The 16,065-nt window shown below is 43.7% G+C and overlaps 1 protein-coding gene across 3 annotated transcripts in view; it reads right to left on the bottom strand.

Moving 5' to 3' along the window:
* CALN1 (calneuron 1) overlaps positions 1 to 14,581 on the bottom strand; it is a 270,116-nt gene extending 255,535 nt beyond the window's left edge. The window contains exon 1 of one of the 3 annotated variants that reach the window (XM_083174080.1): positions 13,900 to 14,581. Coding sequence is in view for 2 of the 3 variants with exons in the window: in XM_083174081.1 (XP_083030207.1) it covers positions 13,046 to 13,128 (83 nt within the window). In the remaining variant the exon portion in view is untranslated. Of the gene's footprint in view, positions 1 to 13,045; positions 13,216 to 13,899 lie in introns of those variants that run through there. The other 2 variants (XM_083174081.1, XM_083174078.1) reach the window with 2 other exon arrangements.
* Positions 14,582 to 16,065: the final 1,484 nt, after the last annotated feature.

Raw genomic sequence — 16,065 nt, 5'->3', positions numbered from 1 at the left:
AACGTAATTGAGAAATCCTGATTACAGTTACATTTCAAATATTCAAATTACTGTTACCAGATGTAGAGCTTTACAGAATATAGTGGTGCGACTCTACACAGCTAAATGTTAACAAGATAATAGTGTCACCTGATAACGCAATGGATTCCCCTGATTTACTGTATATGGAAAAACAAGGCTGCACGTTACGTAGCTTGCAAAAATCAGAGGTGTCTTCCAATAACCAGAATAATTTATAATGGACACATTACATAATTGGCTGTTCTGATATCAGTTTATTGTCGATAAGTTGCAACGTCATCTCCTCAGTATTCGTTAGGATACTATAATAAGAAATAATGCATTAGGCTCATGAAATTAAGACACAGCCTGCAACTCCCTTTTATTGTCAGAGAAACATCCAATATCCTTAGAAAATGGATTGTAAGCACATTACCATTACAGTATATCTATTAGACCAGTGGTGGCCAACCCGTGGCTCTTGAGCCTCATGCGGCTCTCCCCCTTGTAAAGTGAGGCTCCTGCTCCCACTGCTGCCCACCGTCCGTCCCAGTCCCCCTGCTGCCGGTTCCCTGAATCTTTTCTCCTTCTGAGGGGAGGAGAGCACGCATCGCGCATCTCTCCTACCCCTTACTGTGCATCCTTGTGACTGGGCCATCCGCCAATCAGAGCTCGCGGGCCAGCAGCCAATCAGGAGCCGGCCAGCGAGCTTTGATAGGTGGACAGCCCAGTCACAGGGAAGTGAGGGGGAAGGAGACGCGCAGTGTGCTGTGCTCTCCTCCCATCAGTGACATGACAGGAGGACTGCAGGGGGACACCAGACTGTCCTCTCCCCGCCCGGCAGCAGCAGCAACAACAACAACGGTGAGTGCTGCTTCTGGGAAATTGGCACTGTGGGGGCATAGCAGTTTGTGGCACTGTGGGGGCATAGCAGTTTGTGGCACTGTGGGGGCATACCAGCTTTCTGGCACCATAGGGGCATACCCGGCACCATGTGGTGCATACCTGGCACCGTGGGGGACATATGTGTATCTAGCACTATTGGGGGCATATGTATATATGGCACTGCACTATTGGAAGCATATTTGTATCACACCCACCCAAGGGGTCAAAATAAACTATGCCCCTTTTTTTGGCGCATGCGCCTTAGGCGCATGATGTCGGCTCTTTAGCTTGACTACCGATATTTTTCGGCTCTTTACCTCTGACCGGTTGGCCACCCCTGTATTAGACTCTTAAATCATTAGACATTAAAGAAAACACTATATTTTATGTCCACTTTAGGACGTTAATCATGTCACAAAGGGGTTTATTCTAGTTAATTCTTTCTGACAAAATCCTTCTTAGATGGACAAAACCATGTGCACTGCAGGGGGGCAGATGTAACATGTGCAGAGAGAATTAGATTTGGGTGAGTTATTTTGTTTCTGTGTAGGGAAAATACTGACTGCATGATTTTACACTGCAATATAGATCTCACTTTGAAGAAAAACCCCACCCAAATCTAATTCTCTCTGCACAAGTTACATCTGCCCCACCCGCAGTGCACATGGTTTTGTCCATCTAAGAAGGATTTTGTCAGAAAGAATGGACTAGAATAACCCCCAAAGTTACAAAGATAATATACTTCTTGTTGTTGCTGCTCACAGTTATTCATACACTGTATATAAACAATACTAGTGTTTCTCTGATTGGAAATCTGCAAAACGGCCATAAAACAGCTGCATCGATCTGGCCAATCAGGAGAGTAATCCCAACACTACTGATAGCTCAAAATGCATGATGTTTGCGCTATCTCTGTTGTCAAAACCTTACTTGTCTGGTGGGTTCTATTGTCACGTTTGCAACTGTATCTTAACCTGCTGCTTAAGTCCTTTGTGGCCTATTTTATCAAACAATATTTGCAGCTATTTATCTGAAAACACCCCTTTTTAAGGCATATCCACACATATATTAAGTACACCTTAAAAGTATGTAAAATGGACCACAGCAAATATTTCTGATACCTGCTGTGATCTCTCCATTTCCAAGCACAGCCGCAGCTCCGATAGGTTTATATGGGATTTGCAATGCTGCATCTGAAGGTGGTGGCAGACTATTGTAAACTATAGGCTACACTTCACATGTTGCAGTTGGCAGCGTCTTTCCCTGCAACCCTTACCAGAAACGGAGCCCTTTTGGAGCAATGAGTGCCAGATGATAAATTCCATCAATGTAATTGCCTTCTGCAAAGCGATCTTGGATGCTAATACTGTATCACGCCCAAATCGCATTGCAAATGCGATCAATGATAAATGGACCCCCTTAGTGTTCTATTCTTAATTGTGGTTTGAGCTTAGTAGATCTCTAGGATTCAGTTCTGCCAGTAAACCACTACAAAACCACAAGGATTTCAGGATACTTTGTCAAAAACATCAAAAGGGAGAGTTATCAAACCTTTTAAAGAGATAAAGTGGAGAAATTGCCCATACAGATGGAGCCTGCTTTAACTTTGCCCGGCGCTCGGCAGAGACTCCTCTCTGGCATGCGCCGGCGATAGGGGCTGGGACGAGCGGTGATGGGGGACTGGTGGTGACGGTGGGGGTGGCGGCGGGGACCCCGGCAGGCTCCGTTGCCACAGGGTGCGCGAGCCCCTGCAAGGACAGCAGCGGCTCCATCTGTAGATGAGCTTTAATCTATTTCTAACATTTATTAGCTCATACATATATATACTATACTACAGTCCAAGATTGTGCATATCTGGTGTAAGCAGGGCTGCCAAGAGAAATCCTGGGCCCCGGTACAACAATTTCCCGGGGCCCCCCTGGAGGGCGTTTTTCTCAAGACTCTAGGGCGTTTTTCTCAATGCTCTATGTTCACAAAGAGTCAAATGCCCTACGTGGTGCTGAAACATCGGCCCACCTATGTTTGTATAGCAATAATACAATTTGTAAAAAATCCGGAGAGTGCCACCTAATTCCTGAGAGTATGGACGGTGTATGCTTTCAGCACATGCACACCACATACATAGGGGGTTATTCTGGTTGGCTCGTAACGCTGCAAATTCACAGCCTTGTGAGTCCACCAAACCCCACCCGGGTATCAAACGTATTCTGGTTGCGAATCAACCAGAATAGGTTCCATAGTCCCCGTCTCTGTCTGCCAAAGTCACATAGCAAAAATTGACACCATAATGGCCATTTAAAATTATGCCACACACCGTAATGCCTATTACCCATTATACCACACACCATAATGTCCATTACTATATTATGCCACACACCATAAGGCCTATTACACATTTTACGACACACCGTACTGCACATTACACATTGTACCACACACCATAATGCCTGTTACACATACCAGACACCGTAATGCCCCTTTCATAATTATGCCACATGCCATAATACCGATTACAAATTCCACATGCCGTAATGCCTATTACACATTATACCACACACCGTAATGCAAATTACATATTATACCACACAAGTGCCACGTACCTATATGCTCATTGCCAAGGATTATGTTATACCATCAAAGAGTTATAATTGATTTACAACATGCTGTTGTAATAATAAATATGCTTAAAATGCAATAATGTATTTATTGGCTGTTACCCCTCACAGAGGGAAGTAATCTGAACCCTCACAGAGAGAAAATTCGTCCCCCTCATGGAGAAGAGTTAAAATGAGCCTAAACGGTCTCAGACATTTGCCTTAACAGGCCTGAGACCATGTACCACCTCAATAGAAGGAGGTGGACAGGACCGCAAGTGTATTTGCATCAACCTTTTTTGAAAGTGCACCCATAGATAAAGTCAGAGCTGGGTGACTCAGTTTACCGAAGCTGAAATCCCGACTGTTCAACAGCTCCAACAGTCAGGATCCCGACCAACAGGGCAAGGGGGCTTTTTTTCCACTCCACCCCTGTCGGAGTACTGGTCTGTATACTGACCATCATACCACACCAAATGAGGTAACCTGTGCCCCGCCCCAGCTGTCGTGGAGCTATAAATCACAGGGGGAGGTTGGTCCATGCTAGGATATGTAGTCCCACATGGTTCCTTATAATTATACCAAGGCAAACCTAGGGGACTGGGCAAGAAATAGAATTATCAAACACTCCCCACAAAAAAACAATTGGGCCAGTCCAGGCTTTCACCTACTCACTGTAGCGCTGATATGTATGTTTACTCCCGAGTCCAGAGGGAGTACAGAAGCTTGGCCTGATTGTGGAGGCCGGACTGTCGGTGAGGGAGATCAGATGTGAGGAGGCCAGGTGGCATAGCTTAGCCACAGGTGTTTCCATGAAAGCAGTGGCAGGACACTCGTAGGATGTGGGGGGGGGAGCTGTGCGGAGTCGCGCTGGAGTGGGCCCCTGAGTGAGCACTGCTTGTTCTCGTGGCAGCAGAGTCTGGGAATCGGGGGGCATGGGGAATGGTAGCTGTGGGGAGTCTGGGTCGGGAAGCATGCCAGTGGGGGTTGTGGATGTGTTAGCACCGTGCAGGTCATATTGGCTGCAAGGGACAGCAGGGGAACGGCTAGTTTGTTAAAAGTGTTCTGCATGCAGCCAAGCACCGCTGCTATACAGCTGACCTACAGACACGCCTGCGCACCCGTCCCGCACCCTCGCGCCTGCTGCCAATCAAATAATATATGTATTTTTTAAAGTGTTTGACTGTGTGTGTGTGTGTGTGGGTTCAGACCTGCCCTCCCCCGACAGTCGATCGCTCCCTTTGCCATCCCTTGTATCCTTCCTCCTCTTCCTCCCTGTGTGCATTAAGTCAGTCCCTCGGCCGCTCAGCAGTGGCACTGCGTGACACAGTTGTCTGGACAGGAGTCGGGACACACGCTGCTACAGCTGCAAACACAGACACAGAGTGTGAGCACAGCTCCACAGCGGTGGAGGACTGCTGGCTGTGTCCCGAACTCCCGTCCTGATAACTGTCACGCAGTGCCGTCGCCTCTATGGTAAGCTGACACCGCTCTCCTTCAGACTCGGCCACCCCGCCTATGCACCCGCCGCAAAATAAAAAAGGGTATGTGTGTGTCCGGGCCCCCCTGGCCAGCCGGGCCAGGTAAACTGTACCCTCTCCACCTGCCTCTCGGCGGCCCTGGGTGTAAGGGTTGACAAGTTAGCCACTAGTTATTCAGAATAGAATGCAGGTTGAGTATCCCTTATCCAAATATCCCTTATCCAAATTATTCCGAAAACTATACATTCCAGATAGTGAAATACAATTTTTCATGTGTTTGATGAGTTTATACAACATAAATGCAATATACCTGAAGATAAAGCATTGAAATATAAAAATATTCTGAAATACGGAATAGTTCATTATACAAAATTCTTCTGGTCGCGAGCATTTTGGATAAGGGATACTCAACCTGTATTTTGGAAATGCAATGGAGCAATACTCTGAATGGTTTAGTAAAGTGTAACCATATGCAAATAAAATTATAGAATTAAAGAAAAAGAACCACTATTCTATTCAGCTTTTTCCAATTCCATAGTACAAGGAAACAGATTATAAAAGTAGAATGGAAGACATATGTCATGCAGATGTAACTGCGCAGGTAAGCAGACTCTGCTGATTTTGAGTGCAATACACCAGTGGTTCCTAAAGTTTTTGGAACACAGCACCCTAGAGTATAGGGATTATTTTCATGGCACGAATACACCAATGTTTCATATTCAGAAATCAAATAAAAAACTATTAGATAAAGTCAATTTTTTTTATAAGTAATACTTGTGTTAGTTACTTGGTGAGGAATAGAATTTGCTTCTGTTTTCCACACATTTTATGACTGGAAGCCACAAGCACTAATTTTGCATATTACATTGACCATAAATAATCTGGATTGATCCTGGGCCATCAACCCTTGCAAGTGTTCCGAGGCACCCCAGGGTGCCACAACATCCAGTTTGGGAACCACTGCATTATACATTCAAAATCAGTTTAAATGTACAGTAAGGATGCCTGGGGCTCAAATAATATACTACTATCAATCCTTCTATACTTACATAATGAGAGCCCTACACTTTTGTAGAGTCCAAATTAAATATTCATATGATGATAAATTAAACAAAGTTATAGACTTCAGATAACAGATATTGCTTGAGATGGTGTCATCTGTAATACATCAGACTTTGCATTATCTCTTTTAATGTATTTCATCTACCACTTTTTAAACCAGATAACCAGAGCAAAACCATTTCAATATCAGATTTTTGTGCTCTCAGTATATACAATTTCAGATTCTACTTGGAAAGAGATGATCACAGCAGAATCCATTCAGTAAAAATTGAAGTATTAAAACTGATGAAAATCTTTAAAATACCAAAGTACCACTTTGTCATGTGTAATAGAATCTTGCATTATGTTCTTATGTTAAGCTCACTTTACTATACTCCTTATGGTTTCTGAGTATGCTGCAAGTCTAAAAGACTAGAAACGGTTGTTACCAATTTCCACTGATTAGATCTACACAGTACTTTTGTGTTCTGTGGCATAGGGCAGAATGGGTGCCCGCACAAATGGCCGCCCCCTGCTTATACGCCGATTTCCCTGCAGGCATGCGGATGGATGTTTTGCATAAACATCCATTCACAGCCTTGCATGCAAGGCCAAAATCATTCGATGGTCGCCAACCATCTAATGATTTCGAAGTGCTTGCAAATCTAAGTGACTCTCTGGTGACTCAGATTTGCAACGCCCAGCTACGTGAACAGGGAGGGCAGCTGACACCCAGTGACGTCAATTACCCGCCCCCGGCACCCGGGTCACTCCACCATTAGCATGGGAATGCCCATGAAATGCTGGGCATTCCCAAGGGCTGACCTGTGCTCCCTGCCCCCCACCCACACTGCTTTGTGTGAACGGGCCGGAGACTATGCAAGTCGCAACGTCCATTCACACACAGAGTCTGCACGTGCATAAATGGCTATGTGCATGCGCAGAAACAAAAGATCGGTCCCCCGTGCAAATGCGCGGGGAAGCAAATAAATCAGAATGACCTCCTAAGTGTACATTTCAGTTCACATAACATCTTGAAATTCAAACCATTTAACATAATTTATTTAAAAATCTCAGTCAATGTATATCCATAAATTTTAAGGATTATAGAAGAACATTCTAGGATAAAAATGCAGAAATAGACCAGAGCAATAAAGAAACTAAAATAGCCACCGGAACAGAACACTGAAATGACCTTCAAATGTCATCTTGTAAAAAGAATAAAAAATACAGAGCTTTAATGAGAAGAAATAAACCAGTATCAGTGATCTCATTTCTGCATCAAATCACAATGTCAGGGGGGGGAATATTTTCAATCAAACTGCAATCAACAGGATATCAGGATTCAGCATAAACTTTGCTGTTTTTAATTGCCTTAACTGTATTAAATAACTACAGAATAAATGGGATCATTTTCAGCCGATCCCTGGAATCGCAAAAATATTCAGCAAAAAATGACTGATGTATATACAGTACATACAAAGATAAGCAAATAAACGTATCACCTATAGAAAGATCCACACATAACTTATCTATAGCTACCTACAAATGACCCTCAATACATTCATAAATATGTATAGGAAAAATGTCATTCTCAGGATGAATAACTATCTCAAACCTGAAAACCGCAAAGCATGACAAAACTGAAACATTACAATGAACTAATAAAATTGCACAGCAATACTTCTCTCTATACATAGCAAATCAGTACACTAATACAATTTCATGGCATGCAAGCAGGTGTGTACAGTATGTGGCAGTTCTCTTCAATAAATATTAATGTTATTAGTATACTCTCTCTTATTTAAATACACAAGAACTGCTTTAAAAAACACATTTCCCTAATTTTATTCAATGGGAGACGTATTAGTTTGAACGCCATCTACTATACATATAAATTTACATCCAATATAAAATTGGCACCACAAGAGTTCTAGTTTAAAATAAAAAGATGTAAATTATACTAACACCATAGCTGTATGTTTAGGCTGCGGATGATGGATGAAGAAGGCTGCCAGACTGTATACACAGTTTAGTCGTACATGGTTATTTCAAGAGCACAGAATTGCACAATTCTTCTGCTTTATGTAGAGCTTCAGGAAATAATTCATTTTATGAAGTGACTTTCAAAATCTCTGGAAACCTCAAATGCCTCATGTTTTAGCCCCATACACACTAGACAGGAAAGTGAAAGATATCCCTCAGAAGGGCCCTTTGGAGCACAAATTTTTACTTTCTCATCTAGTGTACACACTCAACATCGTTAACGATGCGCACTCCCACGCATTGTTAATGACTCCCTCCCTTGTGTCTTCAGAACAGCAGCTGCAGCATGGCCAACACTCCACATTGCCACACTGTAGCTCCCACCCTCCAGCATCAGAAAGTGTATATGCACTTGCCAATGCCATCATCCACTGGATCCCCGCTACCAACAGTATTGACAGGTACACACATATCATAGTGTGTACCCAAGTTTTGTCTCCCTGTTTTATTGGTTAATATTCAAAAGAATAACAGTAATTAAAAGTATACAAAATGTATATTGATAACACTTTATCAAAGCTTGGAGAGAGATAAAATTGTAAGAGATAAAATTCCAGTCAGTTCAGCTTCTGCCTTACATTTTACAGGCTGTGTTTAAAAATGTCAGGAGCTGATAAGTCAATCCTTTATTTGCTCACAATTGTATCGCTCTCCAATCTTTGATATTAGTGCTGCAGAGAAATCTAGTAGGCATACCTGAAGTAACGAAATGAGTATGCATCCAACACTAGTACTTGTTCAAAAAAGTTTTGTAATTAGTGTATAAAGTCACAATTATCCTATGTTGTGTGCTTTAAAGACTACAAAGTGTACTTTATTAAAATTTTTAAGTTTTTGCCCAATTTGGTGGGCTGACAGACAATGTCTAGGTCAACAGTCAATAGGATGTACAGGTTCCCCCTAATGGGATACAGGCACTGAAATGGGTAAAAATTCCAAGCTGCTGTGTAAAGTGGGGAGAGTCGCTCCCACTAATAATACCTGAAAACAAAACCACAAGGGAACACAGTGCTAGTTTTGAGTAAGGATCAAATTAAAATCCATGGGATATTTAAATAATAATATTTATTCAAAGAATGATGTTAAAACAATTAAAAATAAATTAAATGACATTAAAAAACAAGAGTTAAAACTTGTATAATAAACATGAATCTTTGGCGTGGTCATTTAGGCAATCTCTCACACTGGTGAATTGTTGTATGGTGTAGTCCGGTCTCTAGAATGACTGCTTAACTTATAACATTCCTCCATACACTCACTATAAGCAGATCTCACTTGTAGTTGGCTCGAACAGAGCAATGAGTTCCTGGAGTGGAGATTACTTTACCCAGAGGGAGTTCTTAGGAAGTAGTTGGTGGGTCTTTACAAGAACTTGTGGTCCTACGGCCTTAGTCCAAGAGTAGTCACACACACCAAGGAGAGGCTGGTAGGTTAGTACACTGATGCGTTTCGCCAGTTACACTGGCTTTTTCAAAGGTGAAAAACCCCTGGGCTGCAGCGCTAACCATGAAGCACAGGGGAGGGATGATCACTATCCTCATATATACAGTACATCCATGTTATCATGTATTTAATCTATGTGCTGCATTGTTCCCCTGGGGATTGCCAGCACTGAGTTCAATGGGTGCTGCTAAACAAGAGTAAAGGCCCCCATACACTTGTGCAACTTCTCCGAGGGGAGAAGTTACACGCGTTCCTCCTTGAACTGCCTGGAACCTTCCAGGGCAGCATGAACACATGCAATATATTGCTTGTTGTGTGATATATCACATGCGATCCCAGCAAGTGCTGACGGAGGCTGTCCAATCCGACATATCCTACGTGCAACATTTGCAATCTAGGGGCTCCAATCCAATATGCAGGGGATTACACATCGGATCAGAGATGATCTAAAACACATGCGATTTGTCCGATTACACTCAAAATCGCAGTAGTGTATGGCCACCTTAAAGCCATTACACACTATTGAACCCGTTCTCTGGGCTCCTGTAAAACTAGCCAATGGGAGTCCCGGGGTGAGCTTAACAGTGTACAATGACTTATGCTGGTTACTGATGCAGTCAGCACTGGCTATCCCCAGGGGATCGATTAAGCACACATTACATACATGATAATATGTATGTATATGTGTGCTTAGCGATCCTCCCCTGCACTTCATTCATTGGTCGGCACCAAAAGGTTAACATGTACAAGATCAACATTGGGAATGTTAAAGTTTGCTGAGCGCAGGTGTAAGTGAGGCCCCTAGTCCGAAGCATGGTGAGGAGAAGCGGTACAATAGTTGGGGGTCCTCATGCTCAGTAGGCGACAATGACAACAAAATAACAGGGAAAAACTCATGTCGGCCTTTTCATGTGTTAAACACATGTGTCGACCTTTTGCTTACGTCAGACATTTGTCAGTGTGGAACTTCTGCATAACAACTTAATAACTGCTGACCTAGGCATTGTCTGTGAGCTACTGTATATACCACACCCATATTATGTAGCCATTATAAACATGCTAAGATCCATTGTAAAAATGTCTATACTTTGTTTTTCCCGGCTGAATGAGTCTTGTGAAGCAGACAGATCTGTACAGAGAGCGAACGCCTTTTAAAAATAATTATAGTAGCTAAGTGACATTATAAATGAAATGCCTACACAATTACAAGAAACCCTGCTAGCAGAAAGGTTTGTTATTCAAAAAACAACATAGATTAATTATGTTGTTTTATTGCTATGTATAACTATTGTTAACTTAAGTGGCCATCATTTCTGTTTAAAGGTAACATTTAGCACGGTGTCATCCAGTGAAATAATAAATGACGCATTTAAACAGAAGTCATCAAATTCTAATGCAGCCCACACACGCGCCGATGCCGGCGGTGCGATGCTGTACGATGGGATGCGCGCTCCCGCGGCACCTCATCGTACAGTACAAAAAGTATGTGCTGCACATACTTTTTGTACTGGCTTTTTCTAGCACAGCATCGCATCGCATGCACATCGTATGCACAAGGCATACGATGCGATGCTGTGTGTGCTAGTTAAGCCCACAACGCACGCTGGAATCGGTGCGTGTGTGGGCTGCATAAGGTTTCAAGGATTTCTCATTTAAGTCGTGATCATCTACCTCACTGAGGAACCTGCACTTTCCCTTGAAGTCACAGCACTGTTCGCCAATCAAAGTTTTCATCATGATAAAGCTGAGTCTTAATCAGTATGCCACTGTGCACAAATGTTATGACTCATCTTTGGCTCGTAGCAGAAGCAGCTCAGAGCATGAGTAACAGCACTGGTGCCTAAATAGATTGGCACTAAGATGTGTCGTTTTTATACCTACAGGAAGCAAGTTGGAACCTGGCCTGGGTCAGCTGCTACTGGAAGTCATTATGATCTGAGAACAGATCTCGCCTAGATGCATGCTGCAACATTCCTGTTACTGTAAATTGTCTGAGACCCCTCACAGTGCAAATTGAAGCCGATATGGGGTTCCAGTGTAGGTTGAGCAAAGTATTGCATATATTTGCACTAGCTGATTGTTATATCTATCAAAGAAAATACTGCTAAAAGATAATCACTATTCAAAACAATACATTGTTATGTTACCTTTATTATTTTTACTATTATAGCAGTCATTATTGAACTGCAGGGATATATATATATATATATATATATATATTCACACACATATATACTGTATATATATATATATATATATATTTATATATACACACACAAATATATATATATAAATATTTATATTAAAAACATGTATTATGCTCATGGTTGTATTATAACAAATATTTAATTTCGAAATGGGAAGGCATTGGCAAAACATTTAAAATGTAGCCATCATGTTGTCAAGACGGGAGTTAGTGTACACATAATTGTACTATTTTGGGGTCACAAGAGGTCTTGGCATCATGGTAGTAGTGACACGTATTCTACTCCAACAGGTATTTTCGAAACATATTGTACACTAGGAGGTTATAGTGCTTCAGATCAGGAACGCTTCATTGCACACCATTAGCCTGTGTTTACCTAGAGCGCAGAGCAGGAGTTCTCATACTGTGTAGCATATTTACCTTTACTCAGAGACCAATGATGTCAAGAAGAGGATGTGAGGAGAGTGCAATCACTGCAATTTGCAGACAAGGATCATAACATTATATTCCAGGTGTCCGCTGCTGAGACAACACCGGCCAGATAAGACACTGGATAAAATCACAAAAATATGGTGTGATCCATACTGTCTTATCTGACAAGCACATTGTAGAAAGCTGTGATCCTTATGTAGCATGTTACATCTTTGTATACTCCAGGTGATTGGCACAAATCATCTTTAGATTAGAGCAACTCGGTTCTCCTGCTCTTATGGGGGTTGTGTTACAGTTATTTAACCCTGATCATACTGACCATCATATCATCACAATTATCCAAGCACTACAGTCAGTGACTGAGATCTATAAGCTGGACATTGCTGCTAGGGTGTGTACAGTATTTTATATATCTGTCCAAATATTCCATATTTCCTCTCATTTCACTGTAGATAATCAAAGGATACCCCTTATTACATGCATGTTCACAATCCTTCCATTTCCTTTTTACATGCATGTTCACAATCTTTATTAAACATATATGTGTGTGTGTGTGTGTGTGTGTGTGTGTGTGTGTGTGTGTGTGTGTGTGTGTACACACACACACAAACACATCTATATGTGTGATATATATATATATATATACACACACACACACACACACACACAGATACTGCCCAGTGAGCCATCTGCCCATACCATGCTGCTGCTGCTGGTGGAACATGTGAGCACTGGTGCGGGGATGGAAGCATGACATATACAGTATGAGCCTGTTCTATATGACAGACAGGTGTGCTGTCCCCCCCACCCCCTAAACCAGTCCCCTCGCCTGCCCTCCATACACATATGTGTAACGCGCAGCGGCGCGCTGTATGAGCAGCGGGTGGGAGGGCAGCAGATGTGGGTGCAATGCTTACTGTGCCTCCAGTATGCCATAGTGCGGGGCAGCTGCCTGTGACACCGCGGCCGGCTCCGTTACCAGGGACAGGAACAGCTCCATACTTCCAGTTGCTGCAGCCGCGGACACTGAGTTACCGCCAGCCCTGGCCACTGCACATGGGCGCGCTACTGCCGCTACCTGCTGCCAACAACACATCTCCCTAATTAGAAATGAAAGCACCTTACACAGCAGCAGCAGCGGCGGCGCCGATGCAGCTTCCCACTGCTATGCCAACAGGTCTCCTCGCACATCGCCCATTAGTACATACTCTGCCCCTCATGCTCTCTGCAGGCAGCTCTCACACATACATGTGTCATGTCCCTGGGTAGAAGTCTGTTACTCATACATGTGTTAGGGGTGGAAGCTCTCATACATGTGTCATGCATGGGTAGAAACCTATCATACATGTGTCAGGGGTGGGAGCCTTTCATACATGTGTCATGGGTAGAAACCTGTTATACAGGTGTCATGGGTAGAAACCTATCATATATGTGTCATCTGTTGAAGCTTTTCATACATGTGTTAGTGGTGGAAGCCTCTCATACATGTGTTAGGGCTAAGAGCCTCTCATACATGTGTTTGTGGGGGAAGCCTCTCATACATGTGTCATGGGTAAGAGCCTCTCATACATGTGTCATGGGTAAGAGCCTCTCATACATGTGTCATGGGTAGGAGCCTCTCATACATGTGTCATGGGTAGGAGCCTCTCATACATGTGTCATGGGTAGGAGCCTCTCATACATGTGTCATGGGTAGGAGCCTCTCATACATGTGTCATGGGTAGGAGCCTCTCATAAATGTGAGGTGGCAGCAGCACAGCGGGCTCCTCACCTGTCAGTGTTCTGCTATATGCTGGACCCTAATAGCTGCTCTCTCCGGATCCTGGCTCCCGGCGGCGGCTGCTCCAGGTCAGTGTCCTGTGCCCGTGGTGGGGAACGCGTGGAGCGGGACAGCAGTGGCAGCAGCAGTGCATTCAGTACACGCGAGGCATCTCTCACAGGCTGCTGCCCATCGCCAGCTCTGGAACGCGTGTGTCACACAGGGCTCCCGATCACTCATGTGCTGTGTAGCCAGCGGCACCAACTCTCCATACATCCAGCGGCTGCGAGGGACAACTACGAGTTGCACTTGCTGAAAACTCCATTCCCCTGACCCCGCGGTGTCGGAGCTGGCTCTCCTATGGAGCCGGAACAGGCATGCCCTGCTCCGGCACACGGAGCTCACTGGCAGGAGGAGCGGGCAATTCAAAGAGCCGAGCGCGGTGCAGAGAGCGTGGACGGGAGTCCTCCTGCAGGCAGCGCTGCCACTGACTGCTGCCTGGTCCTGGACGTGCGCTGCTGCCCCTGCTCCTATAGCTGCTGCTGCTACTGGTGCTGCTGAGTGGAGGAGAGGTGCTCAGTGTCTCCCCGGCTCAGTCGCTCTCACTGGAGGAGGAGGAGGAGCAGGAGATGAGATTCACATGTATGTGTAGGGGGGAGGCAGATACATGTGTACTCTGTGCTGCAACCTGTTATACCTGCATGTTACAGTGTCAGGTGCATCCAAAACACACAGCTTGCTGCTCTGGCTGCCAATCACCCTCCCTCTATACATGCGCCACAGAGATGTATGCGTGCCCTGAGGAAAGCCTTTCAACAAAACATAAATGAAAAAAAGAACCAGAGTTCCATGAGTCATAGACTAGTGTGATTGAAGCTTATAAATATAAGGAATATATTTTATACACACACACAAACACACACACTCTGGTCACACAATGAATACATTAGTGACCCAATGGCTTAGGGTGGCAAAAACAGATTTTGCCAAGCAGAAATGTTATACAAATATTATACAGAGATAGTATAAACTCAGAGGAGTATACTTACTAAAGTGCAGGGTTTTATAAATTGGGATGTTGCCCTTAGCAACCAATCACATTGTAGCTATTATCGTCTAGCTAGGCAGATGGTGAATGTGCTTACATTCTGCGAGCAACATCTCCACTTCTATAAGCCCGCACTTTAGTAGATATGCCAAAGAGAGTCCACTGAAATCTATACTCATCAGTTCAATCAAGACAAAGAATGGGATGTACTAATCATGACTCACATTCCGGAGCTTGGGCCACATGGAAATACGGTCAGAACTCCAAAAACTGGAGTTTCAGGTACATTTTCATCATCAGGACATCCTTTTCCTGTATATCAGGTTGACAGTAAACATGGTCTCTATTCATAATGGCAACATAAGTCACCTGGTGAAACTTTTGACATGTGAACATACTTTCACAATATGTATAAAATTTTGTCCATGTTATAATTCTCGGTATTGTACTGTTATCATTACGAAATTAGATGATAACTGGACCGGATCAGACTCGGGAACGCTGCACCAGAATGGGACACTAAAAGCTCTGGAATGGCAATTTGATGAATGGAGCCTGTCTGGTCTGGCGTTCCAGAGTCTGATCTGGTTCCAGTTTTTAACTAGTCCCCCTCTTTCATCTAATTTATTCAAGGCATTGCTTAGAAGGATTGCTTACAGCAGGCATGTCCAAACTCTAGCTGTTGCAAAACTACACATCCCAGCATGCCTTGCCATAATTTTAGCATTCCCTAATAGAAAAACTGTGGCAAGGCATGATGGGACTTGTGGTTTTACAACAGCTGGAGGGCCATAGTTTGGACAAGCCTGGCTTACAGTAAGCCATCTATCAAGTAGCAGATGTATCGCTATGCGACCAAAGAGGTTGCTTAGCGCCCAACGAGTGCCTAAAGATCCACCAACAGGGTGCCACTGTATGATGGAGGCTTAACTTGTTGAATATCTCAGTTCAGCACTTCATTTATTGGACAGCTCCAGCATGCATGTGTCACTCTCACAGTCTCCTCTCCCCTGCACATGCACTGTGATCTGTTGTCTGCTGCATTTGACCTGTTCCATTATTTGCAAAGAATGGAGTCGAGAAGAAAGGAGAAGCCTATTGGGGACTACACACATAGTCAGTGTTATGAG

The sequence above is a fragment of the Crinia signifera genome, chromosome 2 (assembly GCF_055691185.1).
Source record: "Crinia signifera chromosome 2, ASM5569118v1, whole genome shotgun sequence".
Classification (NCBI taxonomy): Eukaryota; Metazoa; Chordata; class Amphibia; order Anura; family Myobatrachidae; genus Crinia; species Crinia signifera.
This window is presented reverse-complemented; position numbering and strand designations above follow the sequence as displayed.